Source organism: Kogia breviceps, chromosome 10 (assembly GCF_026419965.1).
Source record: "Kogia breviceps isolate mKogBre1 chromosome 10, mKogBre1 haplotype 1, whole genome shotgun sequence".
Lineage (NCBI taxonomy): Eukaryota > Metazoa > Chordata > Mammalia > Artiodactyla > Physeteridae > Kogia > Kogia breviceps.
Genome location: NC_081319.1, coordinates 86,167,251 through 86,188,992, shown reverse-complemented (window position 1 = coordinate 86,188,992; position 21,742 = coordinate 86,167,251). Strand labels below are relative to the sequence as shown.

General features: G+C 43.2%; 1 protein-coding gene and 1 non-coding gene across 5 annotated transcripts in view; one reads left to right on the top strand and one right to left on the bottom strand.

Annotated features, from left to right (window-relative positions):
* Positions 1–21,742, top strand: part of LOC131764225 (histone H2B type 1-M-like) — a 44,882-nt gene that overhangs the window by 5,453 nt on the left and 17,687 nt on the right. For all 4 annotated transcript variants that reach the window (XM_067006642.1, XM_067006640.1, XM_059077190.2 and 1 more), the window contains exon 3: positions 3,172–3,239. Coding sequence is in view for 2 of the 4 variants with exons in the window: in XM_067006640.1 (XP_066862741.1) it covers positions 3,186–3,239 (54 nt within the window). In the remaining 2 variants the exon portion in view is untranslated. The remainder of the gene's footprint in view (positions 1–3,171; positions 3,240–21,742) is intronic.
* Positions 11,490–11,561, bottom strand: TRNAQ-UUG (transfer RNA glutamine (anticodon UUG)). Its single transcript has one exon. It is a non-coding gene; the product is annotated as a tRNA-Gln (tRNA).

The following is a 21,742-nucleotide window of genomic DNA, read 5'->3' as shown; positions in this document are numbered from 1 at the left end:
ATAAATTCAAACAGTTGTAAAGAATCTGATTTCCAGTACATTGTAAACTGTGACATTTCAAAATGTGTTCCCATCACTCTTCTAAGTGAGTCTAAATACCATAGTGATTATTTTTTAAATGGACTATCTATTTAAAAAAATAAGTTTTCTCTAACATTTGAAATTTTACATCCTCTCTTTTGTATTTGAACTCGTATTTTCATTCCCCTACCCCACAAAAATACATTCTATTGTAACATGGCTGTTTTTGATCTACTCTGTGTGCTTTCTGCAACAAAAAAGTATAAACGTTGAACTTAAGAAAAAATTTCTGGTGACTATATAGCTTTGAGTTAACAATTTGTTTTCTGCATTAAGTTATTGCAATTTTTATTAGATCAAATCACTGTGAGTGTATGTTTTGATAAGTTATAAACATACAAACTAAAATTGAATTGCAAACTCATCTCTTAATGAGATGGATGGAACTAATATTTTCTAATTAGTTTATCCATGGATGAATAGTCCTTGTTGCAAGACTGAAACAAGTTCAACATCAATTTTATGTCTATTTCATTATTATAGATATGAGATAAATAAGTAGATAGGAATTAAAGGAGTTTGTTTGTTGTTACGCGGGCCTCTCATTGTGGCCTCTCGCGTTGTGGAGCACAGGCTCCGGACGCGCAGGCTCAGTGGCCATGGCTCACGGGCCTAGGCACTCCACGGCATGTGGGATCTTCCCGGACCGGGACACGAACCCACGTCCCCTGCATCGGCAGGCAGACTCTCAACCACTGCTCCACCAGGGAAACCCAATTAAAGGAGTTTTGAAATAGGAATGCAATTCTAATTTTTCTAACCCCTGTATTACATGCTAAAACCACATTATCATTAAAATTTTTTTTTTTGGCCGCGCAGTACGGCATGTGGGATCTTAGTTCTCCGACCAGGGATTGAACCCGAACTCACACCACTTGTATTTGAAGCACGGAGTCTTAGCCACTTGGCCGCCAAGGAAGTACCCATTAAAATTTTCTGTTAATCTATTATTGACAACTGGGTTAGACCCTCTTTCATGTTTAAAAGCAAATACAGTAAGAAACCACCTGAGTTGCAAAAGCAGTTTGTTAACCAGTCTTTTAAGACATTCACTTTCTGACACCATTTTTTAGAGTCATTTTGTCAGATGCTTTGAGGAGGCTTTGTGTCTTGGGGAAATATGAAGGGTAAGATATGGGATGGTTGAGAGTTATCTCCTTTTACCTTAGTGGGAGAAGAGTTGTGACAATAGGATGTGGGAAAGAAGAAAGTTTTCTAGCAGATCACTCAGTGAATCCACATGGGTGTCCAAGGTCAGAAAAATGATTCCCTTAAAACTGTCTGTGTCCATTTATTCCCAGGGATATACATATTCTAGTTTTAAAACTAAAGGATACTAAGAGATACCTCTTAGAATCACCATTGTCAGGTCTCTTCCTCTGTCCAGAAGCCTGGGAGGGTGGGGACTTAGTCGTCCCCAGCCCAATGCTGCATAATTAATGTCAAGATGTATGCTGCAAAACAAGTAGTTTAAGGGATCAAATGGTAGTTATTGTTACATTATGTGTTAGATGTGAAATTAATATCTACAATAGATAATATATATAACACTTAGGAAACATGCTTATATTAATCTAAAATATAAATATTGGTTTCCAGGTATCCATAGGGAGGAAGTGTGTGAGGGTCACTCAGGAGAGTCAGTAGCATCTTTGCTCCCCCTGTCCCCAAGAAAGGGACAGGGGGAGCAAAGATGGAGAGTGGCCCCCAGAGGCACTTGACATTCTACCAGACACGACTCAATTTTCTGTTATCACAATTGCATCTTCACATTTTACATTAGTTGCTTTAAAAAATAAACGAATAGAAATCTATTAGTTTTCTTTGCTGCATAATCCATTATTACAGTTTAACAAAACAATGCCCATTTATCTACTCAGAGTTCTATAGGTAAGAAGTGTGGGCACTGGGTAGCTGAGTTCTCTGCTCAGGATCTAACAAGGCTAAAATCATTCATGGGAATGCAGTCCAAGCTCTCAGGGTTATGGTAGAATCCCCGTTCCCTTGCTGCCAGGTGGGTGCTCTGAGCTTCCACAGGCTGCCTGCATTCCGTCGGCCCCTCCATCTTCAGAGCCAGCAACAGAGACCCCTCACTTCAAATCCCTCAGTTCCTCTCACACTTACAATCTCTGACTCTAGGAAGAGCCCAGTCCTTTTTAAGGACTCATCTAATTAGGTCAGGCTCACTCCTGATAATCTTCCTTTCTTAAAGTCAGCTGTGCTACATAGCAGACCCTAATGAAATTCCCAGTACAAGGGATTGTGCAGGACTTGTACACAAGGGGGAGGGCATCTTGGGGCCACCATAGAATTCTGCCTACCTCAAGAAACAACAACAGATGCTAGAGTTGAGTAGAAATTGCCTGCAGCACCCATGATTGGAAGAATTTAATAATCTCAGATACAACAGGTTCAGATCTTCTCTGTAGCAGAGATGGGAGTGGGATGGTACTTTTAGATCTGCATTTGAGTCTCTTGTGAAGCAAAATGACATAATTTAACTTCTGTAGGGATGGAACCCGGACATTGGTATCATCAGCATTACACCCTAAACAACTTTGCTAACCAGTCACTAAGAGACTGCTGTGTTTTCTCTTTAGAAAGTTTCAATAAAGGTAAAATCTTTGTTCCTTGGAGTCTCATTTCAGAAAAAACAAACACTCCACTCATCCTCTCTCTACCCCATCCAAGGGAAAGAAACAAAGATTAGAAAAGCCACCTTTGGTAGAGATGAATCTTGCCTCTCCACAGAAACTTAGCCTTTCTCAAACCAGCTTATTCAGATGAAAGTTCTCAGGAGGAGCTTCCCACCTTCTTCCCAGCATGGCCAGGAGCAAATGCGAAGCTGGTGGCTCAGACTTGAAACCCAAGGCAGCTCATGAAAATGACCCACTGAGCTGCCACTGGGATCAGAGAACTTTCAAATGTGGAATCTAGAGGACCCCAAATGTTGTTTCAAACATTTTTTCTGTTTCTTTTTTTCTCCTTCTGAAATTTCCATTACACATATGTTATGCCTTTTGTAGTTGTCACAGTTCTTGGATAATCCATTCTCTTATTTCTCATTCTTTTTGTTTTTTTGCTTTTCAGTTTTGGACATTTCTATGGAGATATTCTCAAGCTCAGTGATCCTTTGCTCAGCTGCGTCCCATCCACTGGTAAGCCCATCAAAGGCATTCTTCATTTCTGTTACAGTGTTTTTGATCTCTAGCATTTCTTTATGATTCTTTCTTAGAATTTCCATCTCTCTGCTTACATTACCCATCTTTTCTTGTATGTTGTCTACTTCATCCATTAGAGCACTTAGCATCTTAATCGTAGTTGTCTTAAAATTACAGGTTTGATAATTCCAGCATCCCTGCCATATCTGAGTATGGTTGTGATGTTTGCTCTGTCTCTTTTTAAATTATGTCTTTTGTCATTTAGTATGTCTTGTAATTTTTTCTTGTTAACTGAACATGATATGCTGGGGTTTTTTAAAAAAAACAAAAAACTGCTGTAAATAGGTCTTAATAATGCGATGGTAATGTAGGGGGGTGGGGAAGTATCCTATAGTCCTATGATTAGATCTCAGTCTTTTAGTGAGCCAGTGGCCTTAACTGTGAACTTCACACATGCTTCTCAGTATTTTCCCTCTGCCTTAGGTGGTAACAGATAGGCCGGAGGGAGCTGGAGTTGGCTATTTCCCTTCTTACACGTGGAAGGCTAAAGCTGGCTTGAACTGGTTATTTCCCTTACCCCAGGTCACTTAGGCTGTGATAAAACCCTAGCAGTTAGGCTCTGGTTAACTAGTTTCTTCTGAGGGCAGACCTTGTTAAGAATAGAATTCTCTGGTGTATTTAAAAATGATTCATTTCCCCTATTCTTGCCAGAAGCATGAGGAGATTTCCCTCCCATACTCATTTTGAAAGACTGGTTGCAATCCTGAAGGTAAAATTTACTGAAGTGTGGGGACTGAGATGACTGGGTGCCCTGGGAGCTTTTATCTCTCAGACTTGTCCACACTGAGCCTCCTGCAATTCCTCAATTACAGTTCAGGTCTCTATCCCAGCACTGGTTCCTGTAGAGCTTTATGCTGTGGGTGTCTGCTCTGGTAAGTTGTGATTCTGTGTATTTGCTTGTTTGCCCAGTTTTGGGGGCAGTGAATTGCCCCGTGACCTCAGTTCTCTGATGGAGCTAACAAGTGTTCTCTTTTTCAGTTAGTTCAGTGCTTTTCTTGTTTTGGGGACAGTGTAGTGACTTTCAACTTCTTACATGCCTGACAGATAATATACATTTAAACCTATAATTTTTGTCTCCCAAACTGTTTCAAAATTGTTGAGGCTACCCACAAATACTGATATTGTACTTCATTATATTTTTAGTTTGAGCTATTTTCTAATTTCTTGTTTTGTTTTTAACTCATGGGTTATTGAGGAGTGTATGTTACTTTTGCAACATTTGGAGATATACTCATTTTCTTTTTGTTACTGATTTGTAGTTTAACTTTATATTGATTTTGTTATACTTCATTACTTAGTCCTTTAACAATTTAGAGAGATTTTCTTAATGGCCCAAATTTTGTGAATTTTCCATATGCACTTAAGAAGAGTGTATATTCTGCAGCTGTTTGTTATTGTGTCTTACAAAAGTCTAATAGGTCAAGTTATTAGATTGAGTGTAGTTCAAATCTTTTATTTCTTTACCGATTGCATTTTTACCTGCTTCTTCTATTTATTACTGAGAGAAGTGTGTTAAGACCCCTAGCCACAAATGTGGATTTTTCTAGTTTTAGTTCCATCCATTTTTTTAAAAACTTGTAAATCTATAATTATTGCAAAACTAAGTTGCAAAGAAAGTACGGAGAAGTCCCATATACCCTTCTCTAAGTTTTTTCCAATGCTTATATCTTATATAATTATAGTACAATCAAAACTGGAAATTTGACATTGGTACAATGTGTGCATGTGATAGTTCTAAGTCATTTTAGCACGTGTGTAGATTCATATGACAATCACCAAAAGCAAGATACAAAACAATTCTATCACCACAAAGTTCTCCCTCCTGTTGCTACCTACCTTTATAGTCACACCCACTTCCCTCTCCCCTCGACAACTACTAACCTGTTCGTAATCTCTATGATTTTGTCATTTTGAGAATGTCACATAAATATAATCATATAGTAGATGACCTTTTAAGACTGGCTTTTTTCTCTCAGCCTAATGCCCTTGAGATCCATCCAATTTGTTGTGTGAATTGTTATTGCCTTTTTACTATTGAGTAGTATTCCATAGTATAGATCTATCATAGTTTATTTAACCAATAACCTATTGGGAAATACTTTGCTTGCTTCCAGTGTTTTGCTCTTAGAAATAAAGCTGCTATGAATAAGCATGTACAGATGTTTGTGTGGACATAAATTTTCATGTCTTTTTAAAATTTATGTATTTTGAAATTATGTTATTGAATGCATATACATTTAGGATTGTTGTTTCTCTTTTATAAAATGTCTTTCCTCTAACTGTGAAATGCCTCTCTTTTATTATTATGAATTGTCTCTATCTGTGGTAACACTCCTTGTCTTGAAGTCTATATTTTTTTATGTTAATACAGCCACACCAGCTTTTTTAATGGTTAACCTTTGTGTTGTGTGTCTTTCTCTATCTTTTCTATGTTACATCCTTATATATATATTTTCCAGGGCATTTAAAAAACTGTGGTAAAATATATATAACATAAAATTTGCCATTTTTAAGTGTACAATTTAGCAACATTAAGTATATTCACATTGTTGTGTAACCATCACCATTATCCATCTCCAGAACATTGTCATCATCCCAAACTGAAACTCTGAACCCCTTAAACAATAACTCCTAACCCACCCTCCTTCTCCAGTTCTTGTTAACTACTCTCTCTGTCTCTATGAATTTGACTATTTTAGGTATCTCATATAAATGTAATTGTGCAATATTTGACCTTTGTATCTGGTTTATTTCACTTAGCATAATGTTTTCAAGGTTCATTCATATTGGAGCATATGTCAGAATTTCATTCCTTTTAAAGACTAAATAATATTCCATTGTATGTATATATTACATTTTGTTTATGTGTTGATGGACATTTGGCTTGATTGTACCTTTTGACTGTTATGAATAATGCTGCTATAAACATTGATATGTAAGTATCAGTTTGAGCCCCAGCTTTCAATTCTTTTGGGTATACATTTAGAAGAGGAATTGATGGATCATATAGTAATTCTATGTTTAACTCTTTGAGAAACTGCCAGACTGTTTTATACAGAGGCTGCACCACTTTACATTTCCATCAGCAATGCATAAGCATATCAGTTTTCTACATCTTCCCTGACACTTAGTTTCTTCTTCTGTTTTTTAATATACTAGTCTCTCTAATGGGTATGAAGTGTTATCTCATTGTGGCTTTGATTTGCATTTCCCTAATAGCTAATGATATTGAAACATCTTTTCATGTGCTTATTGGCTGTTTGTATATCTTTTTTTGAGAAATGTCTATTTAAGTCCTTTGTCTATTTTTAAACTGTTTTTTGGGGTTTGTTTTTTTGTTTTTTTTTTTTGGTTGTTGATTTTTTCTGGACATTAATCCTTTGTCAGATATATGCTTCACAGATATTTTCTCCCATCCTATGGGTTGTCTCTTAACTCTCTTGATGGTGACTTTTGATGAACAAAAGTTTTTAATTTTGATGAAGTCCAATTTCAATATTTTTTTCCTTTGTTGCTTGTGCTTTTGGTGTCATATACAAGAAATCACTGTCAAATCTAATATCATGAAGATTTTCCCCATTGTTCTATTCTAATAGTTTTATGGTTTTAGTTCTTACATTTAGGTCTTTGATCTCTTTTGAGTTAATTCTTGTGTGTGGTGCAAGGTAAGTGTCCAACTTCATTCTTTTGCATGTGAATATCCAGTTTTCCCAGCACCATTAGTTGAAAAGACCATCCTTTCTTCATTGAATTGTCTTGGCACTCTTGTCAAAAACCAATTGATCATATATGCAAGAATTTACTTGTGGGGTCTCTGTTCTATTTAATTGGTCTATGTATCTGGCTATATGCCAGTAGCACAGTAGTTTGGTTACTGTAGCTTTAAAGTAAGCTGTGAGATCAGGAATTGAGAAGGATCCAACTTTATTCTTCTTTTTCAAGATCATTTTGGCTATTGGGGGGCCCTGTGAAAGCCCATGTGAATTTTAGGATGATTTTTCTATTTCTAGAAAAAAGGTTGGGATTTTGATAGGGATTGCATTGAATCTGTAGATCACTTTGGGTATTATTGACATCATAACAATATCAATCTTACAATTCATGAACACAGATGTCTTTCCATTCACTGATACCTTCTTTAATATCTTCCAGCAAAGTTTTATACTTTTCAGTGTACATGTCTTCCTCCACCTTGATTAAGTTCATTCCTTAGTGTTTCATTGTTGATGAAATTGTAATTGTTTTAATTTCTGTTTTGGATTGTTCAGTTGTTAGTGTATAGAAATGCAACTGAATTTTGTATGTTGATTTTGTGTCTTTCAGTTTTGCTGAATTCATTTAATAGCTCTAACGTGTGTGTGTGTGTGTGTGTGTGTGTGTGTGTGTGTGTTTAATGTTCAGGATTTTCTACATATGAGATTACACTGTCTTCTGTGAACAGAGAACATTTTACTTCTTCCTATCCAATTTGAATCCCTTTTATTTCTTCTTGTTTACTTGCCCTGGCTAGATATGATAGTAATATGCTGAATAGAAGTAGTGAAAGTGGGCACCTATGCCTTGTTCCAGATATTAGAGAAAAGCTTACACTTCTTCACCATTGAAGATGCTAACTATGGCTTTTTCATAAATGGCTTCTGTCATGAAGATAAAGTTTCCGGCTTTATAGAATAGTTTCCTGCTTTTCCTAGTTTATTGAGTTTTTTTTTTAATCATGAAAGAATGTTGAATTTTGTCAAATGCTTTTTTTGCATCTATCGAGATGATCGTGTGTTTTTTTCCTTCATTCTGTTAATGTGGTATATATTGCATTGATTGATTTTCATGTATTCAACCACATTTGCATTCCAGGAATATATCGTACTTGGTTATAGTGTATAACATGTTGCTGAATTTGGTTTGCTAATATTTTGAGGATTTTTGCATCTATGTTCATCAGGGATATAGGTCTGCAGTTTTCTTTTCTTCTAATGGCTTTGATATTAGGGGAATGCTGTCCTCATAGAATTAGTTAAGAAGTGTTCCCTCCTTTTCAAGTTTTTGGAAGAGTTTAAGAGGGATTGGTGTTAATTCTTCTTTAAATGTTTGGTAGAATTCACCAGTGAAACCATCTGGGTTGGGCTTTTCTTTGTTGTGATGTTTTTGATTATTGCTCAATATAGTTAATAGTTATAGGTCTATTAAAATTTCTCTTCCTTCATGTTTCAGTTTTGGTAACTTGTGTGTTTATAGGAATTTGTCCATTTCATTTAGGTTATCCAATATGCTATCATACACTTTTTCATAGTATCTTGTAATATTTTTATTTCTGTAAAATCTATAGTAATGTCCCCACTTGCATTTCTAATTTTAGTAATTTAAGTATCTTCTCTTTGTTTTTCTTTGTAAATCTACCTAAACATTTATATATTCCGTTGCACTGTTCAAAGAGCCAAATTTTGGTTCCATTGATATTTTTTTATATTGTTTCCAGCCTGCCCTTCCTGATTACCAGCCTTATCTGAGTGCCTGCCCTATGGATTTAGAACTTGTTTTGCCAGTACCCACAATTAGCATACCCCAATTCCTCCAATAAATAGCCCCCTCCTATATAAAAATGTTCTCCTGATGATTCTACACAAATTGACCACCTCTGGGCAGAACATCCCCAGACCTTTTCCAATAACTACCCACTCTTCCCAGAGGGAACCACTATTCTGACTCCTAACAATAGAAAGGAGTCTTGCCTACTTTGTCATGTAAACAATTGGACTCATAGAATACATCCTCTTTTGTGTGTGGTTTCTTTGATCAGCGGGTCTGTGAGGTTCATTCCTAAAAGTTGTGGACTGTTCTTTCTTGTCGCTTTCTAGTTTTTCACGCTAATCTATCCGTGCAACTGCAGATGAGCACTAGGAAAGATTCCATTCTCTCAACTATTACGAGTAGGTTGCTAGATATTATGGTAAATATCCCTGGATTGTAGAAAATTGTAGAGCTCTCATTTTGAGAGCTCAACCACAGTGAGCAAGGATTTATGCAATTTTCTCACCATTCTCCAGGTGTTTCATTCCCAAGACTCCAGACGAATCCAGCTTAGAATAAACTTCCTTTTCTCCACATAAATTCTTTGATTCATACATATGATATAAAAGCCTCAGTGTGATTTCAGGATTTGAAACTGCCATTCAATCTGTAGGTCTCTTGCTGCAACTATTTACAAACAAGCCTGATGTTACTAAAGTGCTTCTGACAGTTCCAAGCCTTAAATGCAGTCCTTCAATTTATCTCAAAAAGAGCAGCAACAATGCTTCACAGTTGGTTTTCTTTGCAAGTAGGCAGGAAAGAGAATAAAGAAAGCAAACAAAACTCAAAACAGGTCTGGTGGGAGGAATAGAGAAGGAACAGGGAACAGTGGAAGAGAGGGGAAAATAGGACAGTCACAGACTGTCCTTGAGGTGTGGATCATAAAGAAAGATGTCCCTCAGAGATTGAACCCTTGGCTTTATTTGTGTAAACTATGAGCTTTATCACATCCCAAATATCTCAAACAAGTGCTGAAGCCCTTTTATGACCTATGATTGTTATTTTCTGTATGTCTTCAAAGCCTGCAGGCTTCACCAAAGAAAGAACCATGTTTAATGGCACCGGCATCTTTACTATGAGTAAGATAAATAAACAGAGATCCAAAGGACTGAAACTCAACTGCTGGGATTTCTCTACCCCAGGCTAACTGGCTCATATGTCAGCTCATCTCAGTTTGTTCTCAATTCTTTACCAGGAGCTTGAAATTACAAAATGAAACATTATTTAAATCTCCAACCTCCCCCTCTTTATCTTCTTATTCCCCTGCACCTAAAAATGTCAAATAGCCTAGGGGAAGAATGCTCTATGGGCAGTAAAATGTATTAAAAGAAAATCTAATCAGAAGATCCTAGCACTGTCATAAGTATATACATAGAGGGAAATAGATAAATTTAAAAATGGATACAAGGATATATAGAAATTAATAAATCACAAAGTTGATATTTCAATTCAGTGGGTAGGCAAAATTGATTTTAAAATAAATTGTGATGCTATAACTAACTTTGCCTATTGGAGAAAACAAAGTTGGACATTTACCTCTCAGCCAGTAACAAATCAAGTTCCAGATAGATTAGTGACTTAAATACAAAATATAAAATAATAAAACATGTAGTTGCAAATAATAAGAGAACTCAGAAGAAAAAAATTTACTTGGAAACTATTGCATAATAAAAGTTTGAGCAACAAAGGCTTAATAAAAATATGCTTTGATGAAAGCCTACAAAAATCATAATAAGCTATCTTAAATCAGATGTACACAAATGGGAAATTCACAGAAGAAAAAAATCCACCTGAAAATTAGAAATGAATGAGTCTGAGAATGACATGATGGTGAGGGGGCTGCTTTGGTCTGTCACTTCATTGTTTTAACCAAGGACAGTGTCTTCATGCTATCTTAATTCCTTAGTCTTTATGAATTGCCAAATACTTTGATGCTCTTACACACTGCTTTCCAGTGGTCTTCTAAAATGTTTCTTAATAAATTTAAATCATTCTAAAGCATGTAATTGCCAGTATATGGAAAGATTTGAACATTAAAAGAGTCCAATCCATCATTGATTTTTTTTCCATTGGAACCTGAGAGCAATTTGATATACCATAGCATCCTTTAAAAATGTACTTGGTATACTTTTATTTAACAATCGAAAAAATATTCATGAGTTATTTTTCTCTTTCAAAGGCATTTCTGTTCAGTAGCTGTCATGGAACTTTATCCCCATATATTGCATTTTTTATGCTTAAAGGCTGTGACTGATTATTATACTACTCTGAAACAGAAAAATATATTTAAAATGAGATATGATATTTAGTTATTTCCAATGAGTGTCTTTGTATTTTAAGAATCTCCCCCCGCCCCCCCCCCCAGTTTGAGTTGTTTTCAAGTTTAATAGTAACATGTGATCAATAAAAAGTATCTCAAAGTATTTTTGAGAAGTATTTGGTATATGAAGAGTAAAATTGTATTTGAACCTAATGAAAGGGACAGGACTTTTCCCCCCAAGTTAGCTCATGTGTCTGCGGATGAAAATTTCTAGGGGTTGGAATGGGAAAGCTTCCGTAGAAATAACAAATTTACCAGAAATTTGCAGAGAGATGGATAACCAGTTAAGACAAGTAAACCTCGGGTCCCACCGAGACTTGAACTCGGATCGCTGGATTCAAAGTCCAGAGTGCTAACCATTACACCATGGGGCCTATTCTCATCTAGCCTTTGCTAAATTCTTTGATGATATAGTTCTTCCTCCCTAAGTCCCTTGATGTGGTTATCTAAAAGGTATAAGCACGTTTTGGTTTTCCTCCGCTAGGATTAAGTCATGGACGCTTACCTGTCACATGCCTACATCCATCTTTTAGCCAGAATCTAATAGAAAACATTGACTTCCAAATGTTAGGAATCCTCCCCTCCACTCAGCCAGAATCTAATAGAAAACATTGACTTCCAAATGTTAGGAATCCTCCCCTCCACTCACCCATTCCCACAGAGTGCTCGGTTTTGTGACAAGTGTTCTGTACTATTACTTCACCCAAGGCTCAACAATCGCCCTGTGAGATGGGAGGCATTATCGCTGTTTTAAAGGCGAAGAAACTGAGGCAGAGACCTGGTGTCTTTCACCCTACTTTATCGGATCCTGTTGCTTTCACGAAAAATCGTCTTTTTCTAGGGTGATAATCTTTCTCTTTTACGGACGCGTTATGGAAAGATTTACCAAAGTAGCAGAGGAGACATTGGTGTTTAAGGAAAAACTGAAATAAACATGCTTGGAAGACGCGGCTGGAGGAAGGATCCCTGCAGTCCTGGGAACACAACTCAGAGTTGGGGGGCGGTGGGGCGGGGAGCAGAAAGGAGAAGCGCTCGGGAGTTTTCCTAGGACCGAGTCCAGCCCCAGGGTCCTACTCCCCTTTCACCAACGGGAAATATGAGCGGAGAGACTCCCAAAAGGACACAAAGAAAATTCCCGCCCAGCCTGTCACATCTATTTCCCGCACACACATAGGCGCCCACACTTTGTGAAAACCCACAAGACAAATCAGTTTCTGTGAGGGGTCTTGGTGAATGTTCTGAGTCGCATCCTAATCCAGTATCTTCACAAACTTGGGCTGGCTTTTCGCTGGCTCAGAGCGCGACGATATCCTGAGCAAATTTAGGAGTGAGTGCCTAGCAAATTCTTTAGTGGTATTGTAGGGCCTTAACTATACTTACACCCCTACTTCCCTATCGATACTTTTGAGCTTTAAGCTTTTTCGGCTGGCAATAAGATACTGGAATGTCCCCCCCCTGGGCAGAAACCGTTCCGAGCAAACAGGTATGGCGGGGGATGAAACCTCGAGCAAACCAGTATGGCGGGTGATAAGAATGATTAAGCCAGAGTTTAAAGGTCGCCCTAGCCAACCATAACTCATGTGACTCAACCCCCCACCACAAAAACACGAAAATGTAAAGTAGGCATCCGACAGCTAACCAATCAAGGAACTAGAGCCAAGACCCCACTCCGGTAAATGTAAAGTAGGCATCCGACAGCCAACCAATCAAGGAAGTAGAGCCAAGTCCCCACTCCGGTCCAGGAACAAACAAACCAATGAGAAAAAAACCCTTGATATATCCACACTTTGCATAATGAAAAATGAAAGCTATAAAATGTATGTGATTCCGCTTGGGGGGGGTTCCTCTTCGGCCTCCTGCGTGAGGACCAAGGAACCCCGGTGCACCGGCTCCTAATAAACCTCTTGCGTGTTGCAGCGACTCTCGACTCTTGGCGGTTCTTGGGCGAGCTGGGACCCCTCAGAGACCGTTCAGGTCTAACAGATTGGGGGCTCGTCCGGGATCCCCACTCGCCCCGGGTCGCCGGAACCTCGGGAGTTGGAGGTATCAGGTAGGCCTAATTGTCTGTCTGTTCGTCTTCTGTCCTCTGTAAGCCGCCATCAGAAAGAAGCCGTGCGAATCGGCTCGCTGTGAAATCTGTATTGGACTCCTGGCTAGGCAGACGTGCCAATAGCTGGTGTCCACGGACCCTGGGGGACGCCCTGGTGGTCCATCTGGAAGGAGAGACAAATTTTGTCTCCCCTTCACCGGTCCTGGCAGGATATACAAACTGCCATCTGAATCTGAGTTGGTTGCAGTTTTAAAACGAGCTCGCGGCGGCAATATTAATGTGTGTCTTCTGAAATTTTATTGTTCTCCTGTGCTCTATCTTTCTCCTGACGGACGATAATGGGACAAACTATGACGACGCCTCTCTCTCTCACTCTAAGTCACTGGACCGAAGTTAAGTCTAGGGCCCAGCCCGTGGACGGTGTGAGGCCGGTAGCGGCCCCCGGCGCGCCGGGCCCGGGTCTTCCCGGAGTCGGGTTGCTTGGGAATGCAGCCCAAAGCGGGTGGTAAACTCCATCTAAGGCTAAATACCGGCACGAGACCGATAGTCAACAAGTACCGTAAGGGAAAGTTGAAAAGAACTTTGAAGAGAGAGTTCAGAGGGCGTGAAACCGTTAAGAGGTAAACGGGTGGGGTCCGCGCAGTCCGCCCGGAGGATTCAACCCGGCGGCGGGTCCGGCCGTGCCGGCGGCCCGGCGGATCTTTCCCGCTCCCCGTTCCTCCCAACCCCTCCCCCCTCGCCTCTCCCCCCGCGTCTCCGCGGGCGGGTGGGGGGGGGGTCGCGGGGGTAGGCGGGCGGGGCCGGGGGTGGGGCCGGCGGGGGACCGCCCCCCGGCCGGCGACCGGCCGCCGCCGGGCGCATTTCCACCGCGGCGGTGCGCCGCGACCGGCTCCGGGACGGCTGGGAAGGCCGGTGGGGAAGGTGGCTCGGGGGGGCCCCGTCGTCGTCGTCGCGGGCGTCGTCGCGGTCGTCGCGGTCGTCATCGTCTCGGCGGCGTCGGCGTCGGCGTCGGCGGGCCCACCCCTCCCCGAGTGTTACAGCCCCCCGGCAGCAGGGCTCGCCGAATCCCGGGGCCGAGGGAACCAGACCCGTCGCCGCGCTCTAACACGTGCGCTCATGCTCCACCTCCCCGGCGCCGCTCGTGGGGGGGCCCAAGTCCTTCTGATCGAGGCCCAGCCCCAGACGCCGAGAAGTCATCTGAAGCCCCGGACCCACGGAAGGCGATATATCCAGACTTGCAGTCTGATCTGCTTCTCCTCGATCCCCCACCACCACCTTACCCTCCAGCCCTAGACCCCATACCGCCTCCCGATTCCCCAGCTCCACAACCCTCCGCACCATTAGGGCCACCTGTTGTGGCAGAGGGGGGGGGTCCCTCGGCGGGCACCAGAAGCCGGAGGGCTATTTCCCCGGATTCTACCGCTCTACCCCTTAGAGAATATGGCCCCCCCGATAACCACGGGAATAGGCCCCTCCAATACTGGCTAGGAAAAAAGTTTTAGGCACAAACGGGCAGCCCACCCAGCTGCCTAATGAGATTGACGCTGGCTTCCCTCTTGTCAGACCGAACTGGGATTTTAACACTCCTGAAGGTAAGGAGCACCTGAAAATGTATCGCCAGGCTCTGGTGGCAGGTCTCCACGGAGCGGCCAGACGGCCCACGAATTTGGCAAAGGTAAGAGAGGTAACTCAGGGGCCCCAGGAATCACCAACTGTGTTCCTAGAGCGGCTAATGGAAGCCTTCCGGCGGTTTACTCCCTATGACCCCACTTCTGAGGAACACAAGGCCACCATAGCTATGGCTTTTATTGATCAGGCGGCCCCTGATATCAGAAAGAAGTTGCAGAGACTAGATGGTCTCCAGGGTTTCTCTCTCCAGGATCTAGTTAAGGAGGCAGATAAGGTATACAATAAGAGAGAAACCGAGGAAGAAAAGGAAGAAAGGAGACAGAAGGAACAGGACGAGAGAGAAGAAAGGAGACAGAAAGAACAGGAAGCCCGTGAGTTGAGACGGGATAAGAGACAAGAGAGAAACTTAAACAAAATCTTGGCTACCGTAATTGGAGGAGGGAACATTAGAGATAAGGGCAGACAGGGAGGCAACAGAAGGCAACCATTAGATAAAGATCAGTGTGCCTACTGCAAAGAAAAAGGACATTGGATACGGGAGTGCCCAAAGAAAAAGGACAGGCGACGCCCGCCGCAAGACAAGGTCTTGCCCCTAGATGAAGAAGATTATTAGGGGGGTCAGGGCTCAAGCCCCCTCCTTGAGCCCAGGGTAACCCTGAAAGTTGAGGGGGAACCAGTTCAGTTTTTGGTGGATACTGGAGCTCAGCACTCAGTCCTCCTGCAACCAAGAGGGCCTCTCTCAGACAAGCGGTCATGGGTCCAAGGGGCTACAGGAAATAAACAATATTCTTGGACCACCCGCCGGACTGTAGATCTTGGAATGGGGCAAGTGACCCACTCATTTCTGGTCATTCCAGAATGCCCCTATCCGCTGTTGGGGAGAGACCTACTCTCCAAAGTCGGGGCACAGATTCACTTCCAGCCCGAGGGACCCACCATAACGGATAGCCAGGGAAGGCTCCTCCAGATTTTAACTATGAAATTAGAAGATGAACACAGGATCTATGAGAAACCCTCACCTCCACAAACTGATATGCAGGACTGGATGACTAGGTTCCCTCAGGCCTGGGCTGAGACTGCTGGGATGGGGATGGCAAAATACCGCCCCCCGGTGGTAGTGGAACTTAAGGCTACTGCCACACCAGTAACAATCCGCCAATACCCTATGAGCAAAGAGGCTCGGGACGGCATCCGTCCGCATATACAGAGACTGCTGGAATTAGGAATCCTGGTGAGATGCCAATCAGCATGGAACACGCCTCTCCTGCCTGTTAAGAAGCCAGGGACTAATGACTACAGGCCAGTACAGGATCTACGAGAGGTAAACAAGCAGGTAACAGACTTGCACCCCACTGTGCCAAATCCTTATAACCTCTTGAGTACTCTCCCACCTCAACATACTTGGTACACTGTCTTGGATCTTAAGGATGCTTTCTTTTGTTTGAGACTTTCCTCCCTCAGCCAGCCCTACTTTGCTTTCGAGTGGAAGGACCCTGCCTCGGGAATGGCAGGCCAGCTGACTTGGACACGCCTGCCTCAAGGATTTAAAAATTCTCCTACCATCTTCGATGAAGCGCTGCATCAGGACCTGGCATCGTACAGAGAATCTAACCCCCAGGTAACTCTGCTTCAATATGTTGATGATATTCTTTTAGCTGCGGAAACCCGAGAGGACTGCATCAAGGGGACTGAAAGACTGCTGACGGAACTTGAAACATTGGGATACCGGGCATCAGCGAAGAAAGCCCAAATCTGTCAGCGACAGGTCAGTTACCTGGGGTATTTACTAAAAGAAGGACAGATGGCTCTCAGAAAGCAGAAAAGACACTGTGGCCCGAATACCTGCCCCTAAGAGTCCCAAACAGGTCAGAGAATTCTTGGGGACGGCTGGATTCTGCAGACTATGGATTCCGGGGTTTGCTGAACTGGCAGCCCCTCTGTACCCCCTAACCAAGAGCGGCACCCCATTCACATGGGGTGACAAGGAACAACGGGCTTTTGACCAAATTAAGAGAGCCTTGCTATCAGCCCCGGCCCTAGGGCTACCCGATGTAACTAAACCTTTTCATCTATATGTGGCAGAAAACAAAGGTATTGCAAAGGGAGTACTGACTCAAAAGCTGGGCCCTTGGAATCGCCCTGTTGCATACCTATCAAAGAAATTAGACCCTGTGGCAGCTGGCTGGCCTGCCTGTCTGAAAATAATTGCTGCCGTGGCCACACTGGTAAAAGACGCAGATAAACTGACTTTGGGACAAAATCTGACAATAACTGCACCTCATGCACTAGAAAGTGTAATTCGCCAACCGCCTGATAGATGGCTCACCAACGCCAGAATGACACATTATCAGACTCTGCTCCTGAATTCGGACCGCATTAAATTTACTTCAGCCACGGGGCTGAACCCAGCTACTTTGCTGCCTGACCCTGACCTAGAAGGCACCACAATTATCCATGATTGTCAGGAGGTACTAGCGGCAGCCCATGGAACAAGGCCCGACCTGATGGACCAGCCCCTCTCTGACGCCGCCTTCACTTGGTTCACGGATGGAAGCAGTTTTCTGGATGAAGGTAAGCGGCGGGCGGGAGCTGCGGTGGTAGACGGAAAAGAAGTCATATGGGCGGCTGCATTGCCACAAGGAACATCCGCTCAACGGGCTGAACTGATAGCCATGACAAAGGCCTTAGAGTTAGCAGAGAATAAAAAGGTTAACATTTATACGGACAGCAGGTATGCTTTTGCCACTGCACATGTCCACGGTGCCATTTACCAGCAGAGGGGCTTATTGACCTCGGCAGGAAAAGAAATCAAAAATAAGGAAGAAATTGTAGCCCTGCTGGCAGCCCTGATGCTCCCTACAAAAGTTAGCATCATCCATTGTCCCGGACACCAAAGAGGGAATTCACCAATAATAACTGGCAATAATATGGCTGATCGAGTGGCACGAGAAGTAGCTCTGGGGGAAATCATCCTAGAATTAACAGGCTCAGAAACACCAAAGGGTAAAGAGGTAACACCCCCAGCCATAACTAAAGAAACTTTGTCCCCCCAGCAAGCCAAATCTATGCTACAGCAAATTCATAGATGGACTCATTTGGGAACTAAGAAAATGGTATCTCTGATGCAGAAAACAGGATATGATGTCCCGGGACTAACTAAATTAGCCGAGCACATTGCTCGGGAATGTATTCCATGCCAGCAGGTGAACACAAACAAAGGAAATGTGGCCAGCGGTAAGAGGCTCCGAGGAGACCGACCTGGAGCTTACTGGGAAGTCGACTTCACTGAAATCCGTCCAGGAAGATACGGTAACAGATATCTCTTAGTCTTTATAGATACTTTCTCAGGATGGATAGAAGCCTTCCCCACCAAAAAGGAGACAGCGAATGTGGTAGCCAAGAAGATATTAGAAGAAATTTTCCCCAGGTTTGGAGCTCCTAAGGTAATAGGATCTGATAATGGACCTGCCTTCGTTGCCCAGGTAAGTCAGGGGGTGGCCAAATACTTGGGGACTGATTGGAAATTACATTGTGCTTATAGGCCCCAAAGTTCAGGACAGGTAGAAAGGATGAATAGGACTCTAAAAGAGACCTTGACTAAATTGTCCATAGAGACTGGCGGTACTGATTGGACGGTGCTCCTTCCCCTGGCCCTGTTTCGGGCCAGAAACACTCCTTCTCGCTATCACCTCACTCCTTTTGAAATTCTGTACGGGGCACCTCCCCCTCTGCTCACACTGGGGGAAGGTATCAGCCCCGACTGTCAAAATAACACTGATCTGTATGCCAGGCTGTTGGGGCTCCAGCTGGTCCAGAAGGAAGTGTGGTCTCAGTTGGCAGAGGCATACCGGCCGGGGACCCCTGCAGAAGCCCATCCCTTCCAAGTCGGGGACTCCGTATACGTCCGTCGGCACCGGACCCAGACCCTAGAACCCCGTTGGAAGGGCCCCTACATCGTGCTGCTCACCACTCCAACTGCAGTCAAGGTAGACGGCATAGCCGCCTGGATCCACGCCTCGCACGTTAAGGCGGCCCCAACATCCACCGGAGGCTTGACCCCATTCCCAACTTCAGCAACACCAGAATGGAAAGTCCAGAAAACCAGCAACCCGCTCAAGCTCAAGCTCCTGCGATCATCCGGCTCATAATCCTGACTCTGCTGCCTCAGCTAATCGTGAGTGACTTTAGCCCTCACATGCCCCAGCGGCTGACCTGGCAAGTCATCTCCCAGACTGGAGATGTGATCTGGTCGGTTAGTCACACCGCACCCCCTTGGACTTGGTGGCCTGATCTGTTTCCTGATGTATGTAAGTTGGCAATTGGGATGTCAGCATGGGGCATGTCTGATCATTATGACCTAGCTAACACCCCACATGATAACTCGGATAAAATTTTCCTCAAATTTGGGCCGGGGCCACAAGGCGACCTTCACCATGAACCGGGATGTAAAGGCTTAAGTCAAAGACTCAAGCTTAGGGCTCTCTCCTTTTATGCGTGCCCTGGACCACACCGGCCCAGAACCCTGAATTACAAATGTGGCGGAACAGAGAGTTTTTATTGTCAAAGTTGGGGATGTGAAACCACAGGGGACACCTACTGGAAACCCACCTCAGGCTGGGACTTTATTATAATAGTGGCTAATTATACTCACCAAGAGAGCGGTGAATGTTCGACCTGGTGTCATCCTCTTAGAATCTCTTTCACTGAGTCAGGGAAAAAAGATAAAGATTGGGTAAATGGCCATTATTGGGGTATCAGATTTTATAAAAAAGGATATGATGATGGACTAATGTTAAAAATTAAACTAAAAATTGAAACTCCTACGCCGGTTCCTATGGGACCAAATTCTGAGATTGGGTACCCCCTTTTGCCCCAGGCACCGCCTACGAAATTGCCAGAAAGGAGCCAGAGGCCCAATACCATTATTAACACCCCTGGTGCAACAGCGGGATCCACAGAACTCCCAGCACCAAAAACCCCCAGGGATCGAATGCTCTCCCTGGTTCAGGCGGCATTTGGAGTGCTCAATGCAACTAACCCAAACACTACTAAGTCCTGCTGGCTTTGTTATGCAGCTCCACCTCCTTATTATGATGCTATAGGTTATAATTTTAATTTCAGTAAAGTCAGTTCTTCAGATCAATGTCGATGGAAACAAAAAGGAAATATTAAATTGACTTTATCTTCGGTGTCAGGAAACGGTACTTGTGTAGGGACTCCCCCTTCGTCCCATCGACATCTCTGTACCAATTCAAGCCTCCCACAGGGCTCAGGATATCTCCTCCCTCCTCAGGATGGATGGTGGGCATGTAACACGGGATTGACCCCTTGCATTTCTCTAGAGGTCCTCAATGCTTCGGCCGACTTTTGTGTGTTAGTCCAGCTGGTCCCCAGACTCATCTATCATTCAGATTCATCTTTTCTAGACGAATATGAAGGCAAAAGGAGACTTAGGAGAGAGCCCGTAACCCTCACCCTGGCTGTACTCCTAGGATTAAGAACGGCAGTCGGGGTAGGAACAGGTGCAACAGCCCTCATCCAACAACCTCACTACTATGCTAACTTAAGACAGGCTGTAGATGTCGATCTCCGGGCGTTAGAAAGTTCCATAACTCAGTTAAAAGAATCACTCACCTCGCTCTCAGAGGTAATAATGCAGAACAGGAGGGGACTAGACCTGCTGTTCCTTAAGGAAGGTGGACTATGTGCCGCACTAAAAGAAGAGTGCTGTTTTTATATTGATCATTCTGGGGCTATCACCGAAACTATGGACAGGCTTAGGGAGCGCCTGGACAAAAGGAAACAAGAAAGGGAAAATCAAAAAGGATGGTTCCAATCATGGTTTGACAAATCACCCTGGCTTACTACTTTAATTTCCACCTTGTTAGGACCCCTCATTATTTTGTTGCTGCTCTTAACTTTTGGACCATGCATTTTAAATCGCTTGATAGCCTTTATCAGGCAACGTGTCAGCGCAGTACAAGTGTTAATGCTAAGACAACAATATCAAAGCTTGCAGAGAGAAGCTGAAATTCCATGATTGAAATTAATTGCAAAAAGAAAAGGGGGGAATGTAGGGCCTTAACTATACTTACACCCCTACTTCCCTATCGATACTTTTGAGCTTTAAGCTTTTTCGGCTGGCAATAAGATACTGGAATGTCCCCCCCCTGGGCAGAAACCGTTCCGAGCAAACAGGTATGGCGGGGGATGAAACCTCGAGCAAACCAGTATGGCGGGTGATAAGAATGATTAAGCCAGAGTTTAAAGGTCGCCCTAGCCAACCATAACTCATGTGACTCAACCCCCCACCACAAAAACACGAAAATGTAAAGTAGGCATCCGACAGCTAACCAATCAAGGAACTAGAGCCAAGACCCCACTCCGGTAAATGTAAAGTAGGCATCCGACAGCCAACCAATCAAGGAAGTAGAGCCAAGTCCCCACTCCGGTCCAGGAACAAACAAACCAATGAGAAAAAAACCCTTGATATATCCACACTTTGCATAATGAAAAATGAAAGCTATAAAATGTATGTGATTCCGCTTGGGGGGGGTTCCTCTTCGGCCACCTGCGTGAGGACCAAGGAACCCCGGTGCACCGGCTCCTAATAAACCTCTTGCGTGTTGCAGCGACTCTCGACTCTTGGCGGTTCTTGGGCGAGCTGGGATCCCTCAGAGACCGTTCAGGTCTAACAGTATAGGGGAATCCAGTTTTGCTCCAGATATTTTCCCAGAATTCGACGCATGTAGGATGAGACTGGCCTAATTGAAACTGAATTTCTTGGCTTGCAGCTTGGGGTTTCCTACCAGGATTTCGGATTGTAAGCGAAGATAGCTGGAGGCGGGCTTCGAGGACGGCGCGCCCTCTTGTGGA